The sequence below is a fragment of the Perognathus longimembris genome, chromosome 1 (genome assembly GCF_023159225.1).
Source record: "Perognathus longimembris pacificus isolate PPM17 chromosome 1, ASM2315922v1, whole genome shotgun sequence".
NCBI lineage: Eukaryota > Metazoa > Chordata > Mammalia > Rodentia > Heteromyidae > Perognathus > Perognathus longimembris.
In genome coordinates this window covers 110,710,318-110,731,132 of record NC_063161.1, presented here as the reverse complement: position 1 = coordinate 110,731,132, position 20,815 = coordinate 110,710,318, and the positions used below count along the sequence as shown (strand labels likewise).

At 36.8% G+C, this 20,815-nt stretch overlaps 1 protein-coding gene across 20 annotated transcripts in view; it reads left to right on the top strand.

Moving 5' to 3' along the window:
- Positions 1-20,815, top strand: part of Ptprd (protein tyrosine phosphatase receptor type D) — a 482,247-nt gene that overhangs the window by 434,557 nt on the left and 26,875 nt on the right. For all 20 annotated transcript variants that reach the window (XM_048348714.1, XM_048348129.1, XM_048347870.1 and 17 more), the window contains 2 exons: positions 358-477; positions 1,044-1,198. In XM_048348714.1, coding sequence (XP_048204671.1) covers positions 358-477; positions 1,044-1,198 — 275 coding nt within the window. The remainder of the gene's footprint in view (positions 1-357; positions 478-1,043; positions 1,199-20,815) is intronic.

Below are 20,815 nucleotides of genomic sequence, written 5' to 3'. Positions count from 1 at the left end.
TTACCAGTTTGAAAAAAATGTGGTTCATATTGGCATCAGAGTAGTCATTTACATATATTGGGATAACAAGAATGCATGCCAGGAAAAGATAAACATACAATGAAATATAGAAAAGCTGTTTGTCTTCAGCAGCAACCAAGAGAAAGCTAATACAGAAATTGACAGATGCTTTTTCTCTTTTTTTCTCTCTCTCCTCTCCTTTCCCTCTTTTTCTTTTCTTCCTTTCCTCTGTCTCCCCACGCCTCCATCTCGTGCAGGCTGGCAGTTTGCTCCCCCCCCCGCCCCCAATAAACTCTTTTCTGCCTGAAAAAAAAATTGATGAACATCTGCCTTGAATGTGTCACTTGTTTCTTGTAGGTGAAGTGTGACCAGTATTGGCCCAGCAGAGGCACAGAGACCCACGGACTAGTCCAAGTGACACTGCTGGATACGGTGGAACTGGCCACATACTGTGTTCGAACATTTGCACTTTACAAGGTTTGCAATTTGTCTTTGTTTCCTCTTACCTTTCCCCCTTCATAATAGAAAGGAAAGCTCCTTTTGAGAAAGCAAACCTCTTAAGCCTTCACTTAAATCTTGATTCCACTGGCAACAGTGAAGAAGGAAATAATTCTTTGCATTAGGACCCAACCATTTTTCTCCTAGTCTGGTGATTTATCAGTAAATATGAAACTTGTACTCTGAACAAAACTTTCAGCAAATGAAGAATAGATGAAATCATTCATTCTCTCTCTCTCTCTCTCTCTCTCTCTCTCTCTCTCTCTCTGTGTGTGTGTGTGTGTGTGTGTGTGTGTGTGTGTGTGTGTGTGTGTGTGTATGGAATGCTCCTGATAGTTAAAGCTGAACAAAGGAATGCTTCCCACCTAAGAATTGTATCTTCCTGAGAAAAGTGTTGGTTACTTCAGAGTAGCTTGGGGTTTGTATCTCCAAAGACACAAGGGGAGGGAGGAAGATGTTCACGGAGCACCTTCAGTGTTAGCCCTTCCATCATTCTTACTTGAGATTGGGAAAACAGAATTCCAACCTCTGTTCCTCTGTCATAGAATGGCTCAAGTGAGAAGCGAGAAGTAAGACAATTCCAGTTCACTGCGTGGCCCGATCATGGTGTTCCAGAGCACCCCACGCCTTTCTTAGCTTTCTTACGGAGAGTCAAAACCTGTAACCCTCCTGATGCAGGACCCATGGTTGTGCACTGCAGGTAAGAACCATTGAGAACACTCATTCTGTTTATAATCAGAGAACTCCTGAGTAGACAATGCTCAGTTCATTCTCTGTGGATGTCCCATGTAAACTTGTTCACTCTTGGGGCAGTAAATACCTTGCTAAATTTCGCAGCTCACTTTGGTCAAATGTGGTTTGTGCTGATGTCAGATGAAAGGCCTGAGCGATAATTATTCCTTGGGATCAACATAAAGAAATAGATTAATATGACCTTTTAAATTTAGTTAATAAAAATATATAAATACTTATAATGTAGAAAATTCAATATATTCTTAGAGACAATGACTTGTGTTTCTCTTTAAATGTAAAATTTTCAGATTTTACTTAGTTCTGTCTAATATATGATAGATCATCACTCAAACCCTGTTATGTGTTTATACATTTTTATAATATTACACTGATTCCTTTCAGTTGCTTGAGGTGTTCTCAAGATTTGTTAGTTACAAAATATTAAGGACTTCTTCCTGTATAAATGTGCAACTTCATAATGGTTCCCTAAAACCGGAGTGATGCAAATATGCAAATAATTTTGAATGAGTAAAATCAAAGTATGGAAGTTGATTTTAAAAAGACAAGAAAGAATCTATCATATGCCACTTATAACATGAATTAGTGCCATATCTTTGTTTCCCACTTTTGTAATGCTATAGCATAATACAATAGAAATTCAAAATGGGACTATTTTTGCAAACAATGAATGTGAGGACAATAGATCAGTCAAAATAAAATAATACAATTCACCTGGCCAATCCAGCCTACAGTGAAGATTACTAAACAATGGTCTGGCAATTTTCAAACAGAATAATATTTCTTTTCTCTGGCAAATGTGCTCCTAATAAAAATCAGTAATAGCATTACCTTGTGCTTCTGCACAATCTTTCATAATTCCAAAGTACTCTCATACAATCTTTTGCTTCATATTCATAGCAGTGCTATTTTGAGTCTAAAAGAATGTGAGAGAGAAGTTGCAGTTTTGTCCAAATAATCATAACAAACATCACGTTATACAAGCAGCCTAATATTTTGTTATGTAGTTCTTGATCTTTAATACCCAAGACAAGGACCTTTGGCAACTGACCACCCAGTTGTAGCTCACTCCATGGTTGTGAAACAGTAAAAATTACTTGTACTAATTTTAGCAGACTTTTGCCTATGAAAGTAAATTTCATATCAGGCACTAATTGCACCAGTTTGTATCCTCTGCTATGTGGACATTTTGTCAGGCCTTCGTCATTTTATGTGGTTATATGGCTTCCTTGTTTGGCACAAGCTGAATTTGATGAGAAAGGTTACACATACAACAAACAAAACTTTTTATAGCAAACCAAGAAACAACCTCACAGAAGAATATGTTGGAATCATATGCACACACATATATACAGAGAGAGAGAGAGAGAGAGAGAGAGAGAGAGAGATTACACATATAATAATAGGAGCAAATGTTAGAGAAATCAAACTTAGAAATCTTCACTGAAAAACACCAATATGATATTTGCGCATTTGAAATACAGTATCCTCCCTCTCTCAAATGGGTTTCCATTTCTGTAAATTAGAGAAACATGATGACCTAGATAATTTTAATATAAAATTTACCTTCTTCTGATCATAAGCAAGGTGGAAGCTTTACATGTGGCACTATGAGGAATCCAAAGAAGTTTGGCTGCAAGCAAGAAAACAATAGCTATAGTTATCTTATTTTGTGAACATATGTATACACACACACACACACACACACACACACACAGTTCCATGTTAAGCCACCTGGACTTACTTCTGAGAGATAGAGGCCACTCAAGAAAAATAAAGAAACAAAGATGAATGTGCAGTGCAAATATCTGCTGACATCTAGAAGTGCCCAACCTGAGGCTCTGGAGAAGCTGTGAACTGAAACAAACAACAGAAGCGTAGGCATATTAATGGAAGAAATTTGTTAGCAACTCTACCACAATAGGGAAAAGATACAGCATAAACTGAGCTTTGTGAAATCACCTCTTCACCCTCAGGTAATTTCATGTGTATGGCAGAAACAGCCTGTTTAGGAAAGAGTCAACCATCATGAATCCCTAACTCTGATATATGGATGTTAAAAAACAAAAGCAGGCTGGTCACCAATGGCTCAAACCTGTAATGTAATCCTACTCAGGAGGCTGAGATTTGAGAATCATGGGTCTACATAAGCCAGGGCAGGAAAGCCCAGATGTCTCTTACCTCTACTATACTATCAAACAAGCCAAAAGTGAGGCTATGGATCAAGTGGCAGAGTGCTAGCCTTAAGCACCAAAACTCAGGAACAGCTGCCATACCCTGAATTCAAACCCAAGGACTGGCGCACATGCTCATACACACACACACACACACACACACACACACACACACACACACGCAGGAGCAAAAGTTACATTAGCTGATTAACACCACTCAAAATAAGTTATTCAGGGCTGGGGATATGGCCTAGTGGCAAGAGTGCTTGCCTCATATACATGAGGCCCTGGGTTCAATTCCCCAGCACCATATATACAGAAAATGGCCAGAAGCGGCGCTGTGGCTCAAGTGGCAGAGTGCTAGCCTTGAGCAAAAAGAAGCCAGGGACAGTGCTCAGGCCCTGAGTCCAAGCCCAAGGACTGGCAAAAAAAAGTTATTCATATGGAATCGCAGAAATCATTGCTAAGCACTAAGAATTTCTACAAGAAGCCTTGGTAAGCCAACTCACAAAGTGATGCTGATCTCCATGATCATAGTACAAATGATCACCAAAACACTCTGCAATGTAAATACTCTATTTCATGTTTTGGTTTCTCTTTTGATGTGCAGAATGTTTTTGTTTTTTTTAGTACAAAATATGTACAGATAAACTCAAAATACACTCAAAGCATTTTGCAATGGAGATCCAGTGAGGATGGGGGAGGATTTTGACAAGACTTGGAGTGGTCAAAAAGTTCACATTCCTTCTGTGGTTCTTCTGAGTAGTTAATTAGCTCAAAGTAATAAGAGCTGTTCTAAAAGTCACTAGTACAAAGGTGATATTGTAAACAGCACAGATCAGAACTTTGAAGACCAAGGAAAAAGAAGAGCCTCCCACATCCATAAAGGAAGTGTCTCCCATTTCCTGTGGTTCAGTGCACAGCCTCCATACTGAGAGCACAAACTGACTAACTGAGGCAAGACTACTTACTGGCTTTGTGTCATTGGGGAAATCCTTTAATTTCTCTTTAGCTCTTGCTACATATCTCATAAAATGAGCAATATAGTGGCAAGATTTTTATGAACTCAAATATGATTTGGAATCAATTTTCTATGTATATAATGTATGCATGCATAGCCTTATATAGAATAGATATGTTTATATTTGTATAGTATAAATAATATAAATATAAACACATAAATGTGTACATATATTTGCATTTATATATTTATATTTTATATCTATATTTATCTTTAAAACTTTAGGGAAATTCAATGTGCATATCATCTATAAGGCCTCAGTGACCATCTACATGTTTTTAAATATTTTCCACCACAGTATTTCCAGATATTTCCTAGTAACAGAAAGCATCCTAATGCTGTGAATTAGAAATAATTATTTATAAAATCTGTAACTACAAGAATCTAACTGGCCTATAAACTCTTAAAACAATGCTATTAAACACACCTAGAACTTAGGGTTTTTGTTTGTTTGTTTTTGTTTGTTGATGTGGGTCCTGGGGCTTGAACTCTGGGCCCACGTGCTGCTCCTGAGCTTTTATACTCCAGGTAAACACTATCACTTGAGCCTCACTCCAATTCTGGCTTTCTTGCTGGTTAATTGAAGACAGGGGTCTCAGAGACTTCTCTGCCCAAACTGGCTTCAAGCCACGATTCTCAGATTGCAGCCTTCTGAGTATCTAGGATTATAGGTGTGAGGTACTGGTACCCAACAATCTCTGTGGTTCTTGGCTTCCTCAAGGTAATTTGATCTTAGTGCTTTCATATCCTGATGTTATCTAGTCTCACTTTAGATGAGACTATTTATTTGAACAAATAGTTACCAGATAGACTTTACACTACTTCCTTTATAAAATTTGATTTTGGAAGAGGCCGAGGAAAAGAACTTTAAATCTATTAAGGTTAGAATTTCTTAGAGGTCATGCTTTTCATTTTCAGACTTCCTCATTGAAAAAGAAGTTGTATTCTTGTTATCCTTTTTGTTCTATTTCTAATTTTTATTTAAAAATTGTGATTCTGATTCCAAACTATATATCCTATAACGTCTATATTCTAGTGCCAAGAGAATAGGGTGGCTAATTTTCTCTTGGTTATTTGTTTCTGGTTAGGAGTAAATAAAACTGAGATAAAACTATAATTTCATTTCATCAGTCCTTGGCCTAGCATCTTGAAGGATTTTTTTTATACCAAGGGAACCTTTCTTTTCCCAAAAGAAATATATTCTGGTGTGAATAAATATAGGTGGGAACATGGGTCATGAGCTATGAATCTGTCCTCTAAATGAAGTTTTGCCAACAAGAGTAAAGTAGATCTCATGAAGACCCCTTAAATCTTTTCAATTCTAGAATCAAGCCAGTTTCAAAAATTAGAATGAGCAAGAAATACTGGTCAAACATAGAACAGTAGTTTTCTGGAAACATCAGTATGGCCTAATGGAAAATCAAATGACATGTTCATTGGATAGATTTTTTTAGGTCCAGTCTTTCTTTGAATTTTCAATTATACATATGAAAGCACAACCAAGAGACAAACTTCACTGGTCATATTCACAGTATAACTGTTTACCCTTAAGGCAAACGGTTGAAAAATATAGACTTCAAGTTCAAAAGATTTTGGAAAGCATTGTATGTAGGTATCACAATAAAAGCTGACTGTGCTCTAAAAAGCTACCCAATCTAAAGAAACTATAATTGTGTTGAAAATTGTTTGATTCATTTTAACCATTCATTCTAAATCCATATGTGATTCTCCCCAATATCCCACTGAAAAGTCTCTTTAGATCAGAGACCAGTCATGCCAAAGCATGTGATCATTTAGTGATGATGACAGTTGAGAAGCACAGACTCATATTTGCCATAAACCTGGGATTCACTGTCAGGTATAAATTAACTAATGGAAAAAACAGCCTTCTGTAGATGAAAGTGTATTGTTGAACAGTACAGGATAAAGAAGATAGGTGGATTATGCAAAGTGTGTCCTTATTTATGGAAGCATTTTAAGGTGAGGAGAAATAATTATACCATGTGGAAGCTATTATTCCTGCCTTTTTTCTTTTCTGCATAAATTTCAAATGTTTATAAATTAAGAAACATGTGATAAAAAAATAGGAGGCAGGAGTCTCGATATGTTCTCTTATAGGATTGTGCAAAAGTATTTCCCAACCACTGAAATAGTTTTAAAGTAATTAACATTTCCCCCACCTAAAAAAAAGCAGTAAAAGAATTGCACAATGACCTCAGTAGGAGTAAAGTGTAAAAGTCAATGGAAAAGGTGTCTAAGGTCCTGGAGGAGCACTCTGCCTGCCTGATGAAAAGGAAATTTTGTTAGGAAAGAAACATCATAAATACAAAGCCAGTGATGAGATATGATCTCAATAGCTTAGTAAACTGTCTAACTTCAAACTCATAGCAGGACTGGAATATACTGGTTCCTCCAAGGGCAACCCAAACTATTACATTCTTGTTCCCAGGCCATGCTCGGAGATAGCAGTCAACCATTTTGTAGTAATTTGTGGTTTAGATAATCTCCAGTCACTTACTTGATTTGGCTGATCTGCATTATGACTGTTCTGACTTGTACAGATAAGGAAATTGAGACTTGCAAAATTAAGAGATTTGGTCAAGACTAAGTAGTAAATAGGCAGTACCGTGTGGATGACACTGGTCATGGTTTTTTGATTCTTAGTTCTTTCTTTGTATGGATAACTTACAAGTATTTTCTATTTTGTTCAATGTATATTATCCAAATTAGAGAAATACTATCCCTCGGTCACAACAAAAATAGTTCCTAGCAGCAAGAGCTGCTGTCTGGGGGCCACAATGCATTGTGTTTTGGATGGTGCAGTTGGAATCCTTCCATCAGACTTCACATTCTAACTGTACCATGACTACATCGATGACCCACTGCACCTCATTTGACCTTTCTAAGTCTCAGTTTCCTAATGGGAAATGGGAATGCCAATATTATTATTTCTTCCAGAGAACTGTTGATAAAGATAAAATAAGATATGTGGAAAGAGATTAACTAGACAGGTTCTCACCACATAAAGTTAATAAATGCTTGCCATTAGAGATGTTCTTATTATTTTATCTTACCTATCATAAAACAAGTGGCTGTTGGATCTTACTAATTAAGAAAAATGCACCATATTTTCTGAAATGTTAGCTTGAGTTTTATATAATTTTTAACTTCGAAAATCAGAAAAATATATATAGTAATCCAGAAGACTGGTGGTGATAGAACATTTAACATTTAAGAACATAGAACAACTGAAATAATTAGTCACTGCTGCATAAACTTTCTTGATTAGAAGTTTTGTAGGGCAACATGTCTCAAATTAGCTCTATTGATATTGTATGTCATAGAACTATGTCTGTGAATGCCGTTCTATACATTATAGTATATTAAACAGTGTCCTTGGCCTTTGACCACCAGAGGCCAATTGATCTCCAATCAAACAGACCAGATACTTGATTCTAGATACCTTTTGGCATAAAAAATGAAATAAAAATCTGCTTTCCAGGACATAGATGTGCTACCACTAGTGGTTTTAAAGGAACAGGCCACTTGGCCTTTACTGCCAAGAAGGAGTTCCAAAAATGCTATTTCTCCATGGCAGAATTGCTGCAATAAATCTTCACACACTTTTTGGAGTGGAAGTGGGTAAATGCTAGTCTTTTACAAGGATATCTATCAGTTACACTTCTGTGTATTCATACTTGGTGTTGATGTCCAGCGTTTTTATAGAAAACCATAAGCCCCTGCAGAGCTCTCAAGTAGCATATGATGTGGTGAGTGAATGTCCCTCTTTACATTGTTAAGCAGAGCCAAACATAAAATTTTAGATGAATGGAAGAAAGGAAAGGAAATCATAATGTCAAACCCCCTTCCCAAACTCGCCAACTCCTGAAATATATTTCTATTTGATCTTGGGGAAGGGAGGGGGAATATTTCTGGAAGGAACAGCATTCTATTTTAGTATTTTATTTTATTTTCCTTGTCCTGGGGTTGAACTCAGGGCCTTAGAGTATTCAGATTTTTCTTCTTGTTTTAATTTTACTCAAAGCTAGAGCTCTACTGCATAAGCCACAGTTCCATATCTAGATTTTTGGTGGTTAATTGGAGATAAGAATCTCATAGACTTTCCTACTTAGGCTGGCTTCACTATGGGATAATCAGATCCTCCTAAGTAACTAGAATTATACCCGTGAGCCAGTGATACTCAGCTCAGGACTGTAGTTTTAAGCCAAAAGAATTTATGAAAAGTAAGTTTCTCATGGAATACATCTTATGTTTTCTAATACCTTATAGAAGATTTGAGCAGTCTCTTTTTCCTTCTTTCTCTTCCCATCTCACTACTCCACAAAAACCATTCACTATTATGTAAGTTGACCAAGGGAGGGTCAGTAATTGAGTCTGTTTGTTAGTAGTGTGCTGTGGTGCTTGTAGAGTACGATGTATAATGTTGTCTAAACAGGTATAAAAAATAAACTATGGGGGCTGGGGAGATAGCCTAGTGGCAAGAGTGCCTGCCTCGGATACACGAGGCCCTAGGTTCGATTCCCCAGCACCACATATACAGAAAACGGCCAGAAGCGGCTCTGTGGCTCAAGTGGCAGAGTGCTAGCCTTGAGCGGGAAGAAGCCAGGGACAGTGCTCAGGCCCTGAGTCCAAGGCCCAGGACTGGCCCCCCCCCAAAAAAAAATAAAAAATAAAAAAACTATGTAAGATTAAACAGGATTAGCTGTCACCATATACTTAAATTCATTTTCACATTGGTACAAAGATGATTATGGGAACTGTAATTATTTAGAGAAACTATGCTTTTCACTCCACTTTTAATTTGCTTTGGATTGGTTTTGATCATTGAATTATGATGTTTAAATTACTGTCTCATAAATGTGTTTCCTAGATGCCTTAAAACATGGCAGCCTTTCTGAAAAAGAGGGTATACCTATCAGAGACTTAAAAGCTGCTATTTCTGAGTATTCCATAGGTTGATTTGTGTGGGGATATAGACTTTCTGCTGATCTCTTCTGAGGCTCATTTTCCTTTGCAGTCAGCTAGAAAGATAGGAAGCTGGGTGAGGTCTGCCTTTCCCAAGGCTTTGCATCCAGGCCCAGTGGTTCTGAGGACAGCCACGAGGAAGCTACAAGGCCTTGAAGGCCATTGCTTTGTCAGTGGGCCCAGATTCAAGAAGTAGAGAAACTAACTCTATCTCTTGAGAAGAAGGCAACAAATAATTTATGGTTTCATTTGTTCTACCACATGGTTGAACATTTTTCTGTCTGATTAACCTCTTCTCTCCATTGTCATTAACATTATGAGGTAATGTGACTTCTCTTCATGAGGCTAGATATGAGCATCAATGAATATTGAGCCTATGCCAAAACACAGGCCTCATAACTTAGTATGTTCCATAGATTAAAAAAGAAGAGGGCTGGGGATATAGCCTAGTGGCAAGAGTGCCTGCCTCGGATACACGAGGCCCTAGGTTCGATTCCCCAGCACCACATATACAGAAAACGGCCAGAAGCGGCGCTGTGGCTCAAGTGGCAGAGTGCTAGCCTTGAGCAAAAAGAAGCCAGGGACAGTGCTCAGGCCCTGAGTCCAAGGCCCAGGACTGGCCAAAAAAAAAAAAAAAAAAGAAGAAAATTCGATTTACTTCATTTTATAACTGATACTTGCTTTTTTCTGTTGAAATATCAGCAGTGGTTAGGAAAAAACTATATTTTAGAAACAAGATATATAGGGTCCAATAAGACTGACATAGACTTTTCAAAGACTTTTACTGGATTGACAACTCTGACCTGCTTGTCCAGTATGTTTCTCAGTGCATTGTGGTCTTTTAAATTTGGTTAAAATTAACTTAATTAAAGAGTCCCTTAACTCTCTCCTAAATACATTAAGAAAATAACCAGGAAGTATCTGCATAGTGAGAAGAAATGTTACGTGTGGCACAAAGATGATTGAACTAGGTAATGTTGATGCATGAGAGACAATTGAGTATGACTGGTATTCAAAAACCATGACTGATAAAAAACAGAGTTGATGAGAAACCAGAAAACACCCAGAATTTACTGGACACTACTGTGGTCAAGATGCCTGGGGTAGCAGAAATGTGGTATAAAGATGGAGAGAGTGTGAGGCAAAGTCCTCCTTTGTATTATTGCCTACAGCCACCATGGTGGAAACCACTCCAGCCCAGTAAAAATGACTGTGCATGCTGTCTTGGCAGTTGTGCTTTGGATTGCAGAGGCTTCCTTGTGTATCTGCTGCTCCCTTCTGAGTACTAGCCCAGCTGTGCCATGGCTGTAGCATGAACTTTTTAGTGTCCATGTGCCTGAGAGGCTCATTATCCACTGTTTCCTCATGCCAGATTCCAGCCAAGTACAGCAGATGCTATTGTTCCTTCTTCTATTGACTAAAATGGAAAGCACAGATAGAAGGAAATTTGTCAATAGTATGTTTCCACTGTAGCTGAAATTAAAACAGTGTGGGGTATGTTGTCCAATAGCAACCCATGTATGTGCCTAATCCTCATTTTGTAGAACACATTTATATAAGACCAGAATCTGCCCCAGTATTTTTTAACAGAATATAAATGACCTTCTTCATTTGACTGTAGATATGCTACAATTATAGCAATTCAGACTTCTCAGTTTGGATTTGAGCTATTTCTTGCACTTAGAACCCATTACTTCTGACCATGCCATCTGCTGGAAACACTTAGATTTCTGCCACATCCTTACACTGTTTGTTATATGTCTAAATCTAGCTGTACAAAACTCTGAAGTCTTTCATATAAATAAACAAATGTTTAGCAACTATTTTTAAATCCTTTGCCTTGATAAGTAGCATTAATAAGGTACATTTGTGCTTCTAAAATAAGTGCAGCTGTGCAGAGAAATTCTGGCTGCGGAAATGGATGAAGAGAAAGAAAAATCCGTAGAGAATCCCTTTAGAAGCCTGCATACTTAAGCAGGCTCTGTGTTGAAGACAAACTAAAGGATACATTAAGCACAGAAAGGTTCTTTTAGGACACAGAACATACCTTGGTCAGGGAAGGTCTTAGGACTCTACAAAGTCATGGAACTTTCAGAATGTGACTGTCAAGTTTCTGTTTGAGCCAAACATGGCATGAATGGCTCCATAAAGTCTCCTTGGCATTTAGATTTCTCCTTACTCGACTCATCATCCTCGTTGCTCCCCAGGGCTGGTTAAGGAAAGCCAAATGGCTAACTTCAACCAAAAATATATCCCTTTGTCTTCTTCTGAGACAGGTTAACACAGTAGAAGAAAATGTCTTCTCATTTCTTTCAGCACGTTGTCTGATTTTTCAAGTTTTGTTTATTTATCTGTTTGTGTAGTCATTGTCACCTAGTTTCCTTATTTTTCTTTTGGACACATAACTGCCCCCAGATTCACAGGCAAGAGATGTGAATTGATAGGTCTGGGCCTCTCTGTTATTGTAATCTCACTGCATTGGTGTGAGGCCATGAGGAGCAGAGCTAAATGGGCAGAGCCCACTTGTCTCCGAAGTCAGTCTTATACTATGATTCAACCTGTTGGTTTCCTAAATGCTGTCTGAATCTGCCATTATTTTTCTGTTTACATTATTCTTTGTGACCAAGCTCAGGTAAAATATTAATTGCTATAGAAGATACATACATATATGTAAGGTGCAATGTTATTTGATCACAACCATTGTCTGTAAATCTTACTAAGAATTGAAAACCAACATTCCTAAAGAAATTTATATATAGGAAGGAATTTTAAAGTATATAATGAGAGTAAAATTCCTGGACCTCCATGCCTTAATTTTAAGTGTATCTTCAAGTCCTACACTATTTCCACTATTTAGCTTTCAGGATAAGAAATGCAAAGGGATAGAGAATTGGAGGTCCTGAGTTCAATCTTCAGTACTGTAAAGCAAACAAAGAGAACAATGAAAAAAATGGGACTTGAGTAGAGAGAGAAATATGAAGTATTGGACTGCTCTAAAAAAACGACATGATCTTGTACAAATAACTCACCACAGTTTCTGTTGCTCTAGGAAAGTAGAGGATTATCTTAACTTGCCAATGGTGTATTCTTTATAAGCAAAGCCAGATAGAATTTAGTAGTAAAGCGCCTGTTTACTGTAATGATGGTAATGATCAAGGTGATCATCATAAGTTTTGGTTTAATGGAAACTGTGCTTTTTTATGATAAGAAGAGAAATGTTATGTTTCTGAAGAAATGAGTTCAAGCTGACCCTGGGTTTGTAGATGGTCAGTCATTCCATACATCTTACAAACTCACTTCGTCAACCTCAACTTATCTCTGATTCTAATCAATTGGGCTGGGAATCTGCCTTAGTCTAGAGGCATGTTGCTACTTAAATTTGAAAAACCATAACCAATCATGTTACAAACCACCAAAAAAAAATCCTTTAGAACTTGTGGTTAACATTTCATCCCTCTTTTGTGTGTCTGAAAATGATTGACCTGGTTTCACAGTATTTTCTCTTATGTGCACCAGCCTGAAATTCACTTGTTATCTTGGTTCAATTAAATGCAGACTTATTGGTTTGTGGAATACAATAGTATAACCACAAGCTTAGCAAAATTCCTTTTCCAGAATTCAGCAAGAGGCTCTGCGAATGTAGTCCATTTATAAGACATAGGTATGTATGCTTTTGTTATGTTTATATCTCCTAGAGGCTCAGGATAAACACATTTGAAAATATGAGATAATAATTCTGCATAGAAATCATTTTCAGTGTGAATCTTTGTGGCATACATAATGTACAAGAGTACAAAAGTTCCTAAGGTGGTCATTATACCCCTTGCTGAACTGTTGGCCTGGCTTTCCACATGGCCAGTCTTTATCAAGTAGCACTTAAGGAATTATCACTTACATCCACAGTCCCTAGTAAAGCTTTAGCATTTCACAGTCTGGCTGTGATACAAGTAACTTAGGTCCTATTTGAATTACTGGAAGTAGATTGATGATCTCAGCAGAATCTTGTTTGTTATTTCTCCCCTACAGGGTACTCTATATTCTGACAGAACTTTTATCTCAGGCAGAGAAGAGACTGTTGATATAAACTTTTTAAAGGATATTTCAAATAAACCCATACTATAGACAGTGCTTAATGAATCCACAAGCATTCATTACCCAACATCAATGATCAACACTTCCGGCAGTGTGTGTTAAATGGCAATTTTATTTTATTTTCTGTTACTTTATAAAGAAACTCATTACATAACTGCCATTCAACACTTTGAGATTTTAATATTCTGGGCAGCCTTATCTCTAGTAAATATTCCAGTTGCATGATATATTTAGCATAACGGGCACTCATTACTAGTCTCAGCTCCAGGCTTAGTGTTCCTGGCCTGGATCTTTTAAGCTGTCTGACCTGATAAAAAAAACTTTCCTAAGTTAATGTCGTAAAGCATCAAGTTTTAAAATAAGTCCAGAGTATTGAAAACACCTCCTTTATGGAAAGCTTGTACCCAAAACCATCTTAGCAACACTTGAACACTTGGATTGCAGGCTTTTTTTTTTTAATTCAGCATTTTTATTTTTAAGTTAAATGTTAAATTTGTATGACCAGTTTATGGTAGCCTCCATGACTTCCTGTTACTTAACACACTGTACTTCATACTTCTCTGTTAAAACTTTTGTTTTAATCTGTGAAGTAGATCTGAATTACTCACTACCTGATTTAAAAAAAAAAAGAGGAAAGAAGTGTAGCAATTCTATATATTCAAAGGCTGACCATTTTCCAACGGTTTTCTGACAAATGATGGTCTTATCTCCTGTGGACCTACAAGAAATATGAGAAAGTCTATGGAAAAGTCATGAGTTATTAAAAGTGCTTAGTGGAAGTTCTAAAGTAAAAACTATGGATAAAAATAAGTAAGATGAATTGTTACAACAGATTTTTCTCAATCCTATATAAATACTCATTTGTATTATAAATTTCCAAGAGTGAATTTATGTAATGGGTTGAAACATGGAACATTTTTTTTTCCTTGACCATAGGAAGTGCTACCATACAAGAACATTCTTGGTGGCCTGTATAATTTGACTTCCAATGGAACTAGAAATATAATATATAGTAAATATAGTAACATATACAGTAATATAGTTGGATATCAGTCAGAAATGCTCATTATGTGTTAATTTAAGTATTTATTAAAAACTAAACTATGTAAATTCCAGGCTATGCAGTTTGTACATGAAGCAGTATGTTAACTACTCCAAAGAATTAATGATAGCATATGTAGACAAATCTAAAAGAATAGAAAAAGTTCCCAAGAATCCTTGATCTATAATGAACTATGTCTTTTAAAGAAAACCTTAATTAAAGCAAAGAATCCTGAAATATTATGTATATAAATGATATTAACTTCAAATACACAATTACATACCAGACTCATCTTTATAAAAAAAATTCAGGACTAACAACTTTGAGTATGGGATGTAATTAGTGGATTTAGTATATGTAAAATAAATCACAAGCTTAATAGTTTTGGTGTAACTTAAGTTTAGAATTGTTCTAGATCTTTATTGATTTTTCATTTATTTGGAATGTATTATATTTTCCCACCTTAACTGTAGTTTTTGGAGGGACAATTGGGGGAGGGGAAACACAAATTACTATTATTAGACCTATCCAAAGCATTTAACTTAAGTTTTCACAGAAACAGCAATTATTTAGTTCTGTTACTGTATCTCAGTTTATTTAATGCTTAATTAAATTGTTTAATTAAAATAAGAGGTTCTTTGGGAAAAAATACAGTGGTATTACTAAAATTAAAACACTGAAGTGTGGCTTTCCAGTCTGGAGCTCCTGTTATAAATGAACATGCACAAGCTTTGGAGGAAAGGGAAAGTTTGTGTTTGTTTTTAAGTTAGAAGTCATACAACAGCATGTGTGTAGTGTAGAGCTTTCTGCATATGGGAATGGGCTGTCACAGACGTAAACAGTTTACATGAAGCTGAGAGAGTCTATTCAAATCTTGAATCACTCTTTCCTCACCTGGTTCATCTGTTAAATGTTAGCACTTGGCAAGAAGTGTGGTTCTTGAGCCGTAGTTCACATCAAGGTCACCTGTGGCTTATTCAAACACAGGTTGTTTGGCCATACTCACAGAGTATAGACTAAGGTGGAAGCCCAGAAATTGTATTTTTAACAGATTCCAAGATAAATGCTGACCACAAAGCCAGACTTTTAGAACTACTGGATTCAATCATCTCAAATCTCTTTCAAACCTGAAATTAAAATCAATGGTACATTTTTCCCTGTGATAATAGCAACCAGGAAATAAAGTAGATTGTTGGTTTTTTTGTTTTGTTTTTCGTTTTCTTTTTTTCCTCTTATTTATTGTCAAAATGATGTACAGAGAGGTTACAGTTTCATACGTTAGGCCTTGGTACATTTCTTGTACTGTTGTTTCCATAAATATCTTTAATATATGCCATGTAACAGTAGAAAGTTTGTATATCTACCCTGCCATTAGGTGAATTGAATTAAAGTAAGTACTGAATACTGAAAAAAGAGAGTAAAGAAATTACCATATTATTAGCAAGGACCCATTATGTAAAGAACATTTTTCAGATGAGGAAACAGAATCAGGGCCCACAAGGAAGTGACACAGTATCAGCTAGCCTGTGGGAAGAAGACATAGATTTTCAATACATGAGGTCCATTCTCTCCTCCATTTGTTATACCTGACTTGATCAGAAAATTGGCACATTGTATCAGAAACCAGTTACCTTGTCATGCTATGTTTATACGAAATCATTTCATCCATTCAGTCAGTATTATGATTATATTTAGCTATTTTAATTAGTAAAAAGTAAACCTTCAAGAAAAAAAATACAGGAAGTAGGGTTAAGTACTGCAGATTTTTAATATCATGGGAAACAATTTCCTCCCTTAAACTCTATCTGTGTCTGTGAGTTCACATCCCACTGTCTCCAATTGATCTATCCTAGTAGTGAAAGAGATATTTGCTAAATATCTTATAGGCAAGTAAACATTAGAGGAGAGCCATCCTAAACCAAAACAACACCAGGAAATAAGCCAAGTGAGAATTTCAAAGGATGTTATGGGCTGCATGTGTAAGTCAAAACAATAACAAAAACAAACAAAATCAAAGGAGTAGCTTTATTCTTAAATGCCAAGTAACATGGTTTCCCCAGTCCCTTGAGTGAAAGAGATGTGGTGTAGGCTATTGACCAGATTCTGTAGGTAGCAAATTTTTTAGGATACTTTCCATTCATTATGTTAGACTTTGCAAATGTTGAGTCTAGGGCTTGCATTCTAATTAGCATTCTGTCTGGTATTAATGGAAATGTATGCTGCATCCCTGAGACTTATCAGGGTAATAAGCATCCCATTCACAATATCTTCCTCCCTATATGAGGTAGATTAAATCTGCAAAGAGAAGCATTTCATGCCCCTAGAAAGGGAAGCAGCATATAGTGTCCCTGGTGTTAGGAAAAGTTCATTTTCGTGAATGAGTTCCTTAGTAAGGAACAGTTTGCTCATCTCTGATCACTGCACACTCCCTCCATCTCCTAAGCTCACAGAGAGCAATAAAAGGAATGATTGCTCTTCTCAAATGTAGGGCATTTTCTGCTTAGATGGTCTCCAATGAATCCAGCCCAGGGTTTACCCCTCTTGGGGGAGGAGGGAGTTCCAGTCCACTAAAGAAGGCAGCTTGGGGTCCTCAAATTAGACCTGACTCCATGAGCGAGATAGTGGAGGCATTTGATAGAATGAACATTGCCAAGCTGTTCCTACATCTCTTGGGGAGCTGCTAAAATGAGACATTGCCTTTGAAGAGAATCTTCCAGAGGAGAAAACTTATTGCAAAAGAATATTTGTCCCTTTCCTATCAACATAGGAGAAACAGCTCTCAACAGCAGTGGTAGGAGACTGAGGAAAAGAAGCAGTGTGTCCTAGGAACTTTGCCTTCCAGAAAAGTATGACCTTCAGGGAAAAATGATCCCACACGTAGTGGAATGTTAAATATGGAAGGCATATCTGATACTATATACAATAAAGTTCATGTCAAAGAGATATTCTTGACTTAATCTATCAAAAACAGATTAAATGCCCTGTCGATTACCCAAATATAGTAATTTATAACTTGCTTCACTAAAAGGATACAGTTTAATGTGCCACTCATCATCTATATATTTTAGTGCTTGTGAATATTTCCATATAATTATGTTTAAAATCATATACTATAATGCTGTAATTTCTTTTGACCTGCATTGCAGCTAGATACATTATTTGATCAGAGCTCTCAATGAAATATCTTGTGCTCACATATTTAGTTAATTGGTTATTTTTTTCCTGCCTGTGTTTATAAGCAATATACTTTACACTGGAAAGAAATAAGCCTAGATACAGCTCAGTCTGGTAGGTTCTATCAGAACAAACAGCTGTCAATAATGAGTTCTGAATTTAAAATTACCAGCAAAGAAAGGAATCTCAACATCTGCAGGAAATATGGAAATATTTGTACACCCTAATAGCTAAGATTGGGATGTGGATGTCACTGAATTTTCCCAGCTGTACCTAGAATATTATTTTGAAATATCCTCAGATAGAGAGAACACTGGAATTCATTGCATAAATAGATGGCATTTTTAAATGCCTTTGAACAGTGTGAATCTTGATTTCATATAATCAGCAGGAACACATTTTATTTCAAACTATTTTTCTGTGCCTCTTGTTCATAATAAGAAGCTTAAAAATACTTCTGCTATCTATGTTTTGTGTCTTTCCAATCAGGGTTCTATTACTTGGATATTTTCCTTTCTGTCTTTGGAAAAGTACGTTTGGGTCTCATTATACAGTCCTATTTGCTTATATTTAGGGTTGTTTCTTATGAAGGAAACTAGCAAGGTGGACTTCTGGCACTGGCAGTTTATTACAAAAGAATTTCATGCAAATATCTAGAGAGAGAAAAATATTTGGTGCTTAGACAGAAAAAAAATCAAAGTGGTTTTAACAGTGTCCCCTTTCTGATAATTTTTTTTTCTGATCTTGAGGCTTGAACTCAGGACCTGGGCACTGTCCCTGAGCTCTTTCACTCAAGGCTAGTGCTCTATCACTTTGAGCCACAACTCTACTTCCAATTTTGTGGTGGTTAATTGGGGATAAGAGGCTCATAGAGTTTTCTGCCCAGGCTGGCTTTGAACCATGATCCTTTCAGCATCCTGAGTAGCTAGGATAACAGGCATGAGCCATTAGTGCCTTGCTGTCCATGAAGTTTTAAGATCACACACACAAAAATATCTCTGTAAGGATATGCATGTGGCTGGTTGCCAGTGACTCATGCCTGCAATCCTAGCTTCTCAAGGAGGCTGAGCTCTTAGAATCAAAGTTCAAAGCCAGCCTGGGCAGGAAGGCTGTGAGATTCTTATCTACAATTACCCACTAAAAAACTGGTTGTGGCACTGTGGCTCAAGAGGTAGAGTGCTAGACTTGAGCTGAAGAGCTCAGGGTCAGTGCCCAGGCCTTGAGTTCAAGACCCACAACTGACAATAATAATAATATATATATATATATGCATGTACACATATGTATGTACATGTGTGTATGTAGTGCTTATAATTGATGCATTAATTTGCCTTTATATACTTATAAAATGCTCAATCTATCTCTGTATCCATGTTACCTAAGTGTAGCCTGACACCAGCAGAATCAAGTCACTTACCTTGGATATTTCTGGAAATTCATAATTTGGGGTCATACCCAAGACTGCTGAATCTGGAGCTCAACATTGTCAAATTTTGTACAGACCACTTGAATATACTACACACAGATGCCTGGTATTGGAATGCATGGTAATATTAGGATACAGAGAGCAGCCACTCATTTTAAACTTATTGAATTGAATTATTTAACATTAACTTTCATCTCTTAGATGTGACAGTCCTATAACTGCTTTTCATCTTCCCTGCCTATACTCTCTACTCTCATCCTCAAACATGACCAATATGTCATTCTAGATGCACTTGACACTACTTTTCATTAAGTGGTCATCACGTATGCATGCCACACTTACTGAAAGTCATCCATAGACCAGAACACTTTACAGGGACAGAGCTGACAGAAATATAACTCCCTAATACATAACTGGGTGTATGGAGACTATTTGGGAATTGCTTCAAAAACTACTTATTTCATTTGCCTTTGAATAGTTAAGTAGGGCAGGATATCAAATGTTTTATGAGTACCTAGCAGTTTTATGTATAGTATTTCTCCAATATTCTTGGATCATATGCTAATAGAATGGCATATACTCTAATGAAAATCTCTGTTTCTACTCAGTGAAAATTCCCATTGATGGGAACTATCTAGCTAACTAGAAACAGTTACATTTTCTCTTAGTCAAATTTTTTATGCTGCTTAAATTTCACTTTGCTCTTTCCAAACTATTCATAAGTGCCAGGTGCTGGTAATGGTAGCTACTCAGGAGGCTGAGATCTAAGGACTGCGAATTGAAGTCAGCCTATGTAGAAAAACCTGTCAGACTCTCATCTCCATTTAACTACCAGAAAAGCCAAAAGTAGAGCTGTGGCTCAAGTGGTAGAGCACTAGCCTTGAGGAAAATGAAGCTCAGGGACAATTCTCAGGCCCTGAAGTTCAAGCCCTAGACTGTCCTAAAGAGAAAAGCAAAGAAAGAAACAAAGCAAAACAACTTACCCAGAATTGTTGAAAGAGGGAGTAAGAATAGTACTGATTAATAAGCACAGGAATGTCAGATTCTAAGAAGTCATATCAGACATACAGAGAAATGAGCACGAAGTCTTCTGGTGATCATAGGGTGAACAGGGAAAGCAATCTCTGACTGACACAATGTTACTTGACCATATAGATAGTTCAATCATATCTTATTAAAGCTTTTGAGAGTCAATGGATCAAACAAAGCAATATACTACTATGTAACATTAATTTAGAGCTTTCAAAGTGGCTAGGCTTTTATGCTTGCTTATTTTTGTTTGCAGGTCTCTTGTTTGTTTTGGTGAGGCAGGGTCTTTGCTATGAGCCCAGGCTGGCCTTAGTGTTCTTAGTTTATTTAATGCTGGGATTACATGCTTGTACCACCATGCACCAACTATATTTTAATGAAGGAAATACCATTTAAAAAAATAAAACTCAAAAGCCCTCCCAAATCTTAGCCATTGAAAATAAAAACCAGCAAAGTTGCTACATTTTGAATTTTTTCTAAAGTTCTTGCAGTGGGACTTGACCCTTCTTAACCTGAGTCATGATAACAGCCCTTAATACATTTGTATTATTTATCAGGTGAGCCTTTTGTGTGGACTGAACATGTTGTGCTAATTGTCATCTATGTGGTTATTATGTCTATCG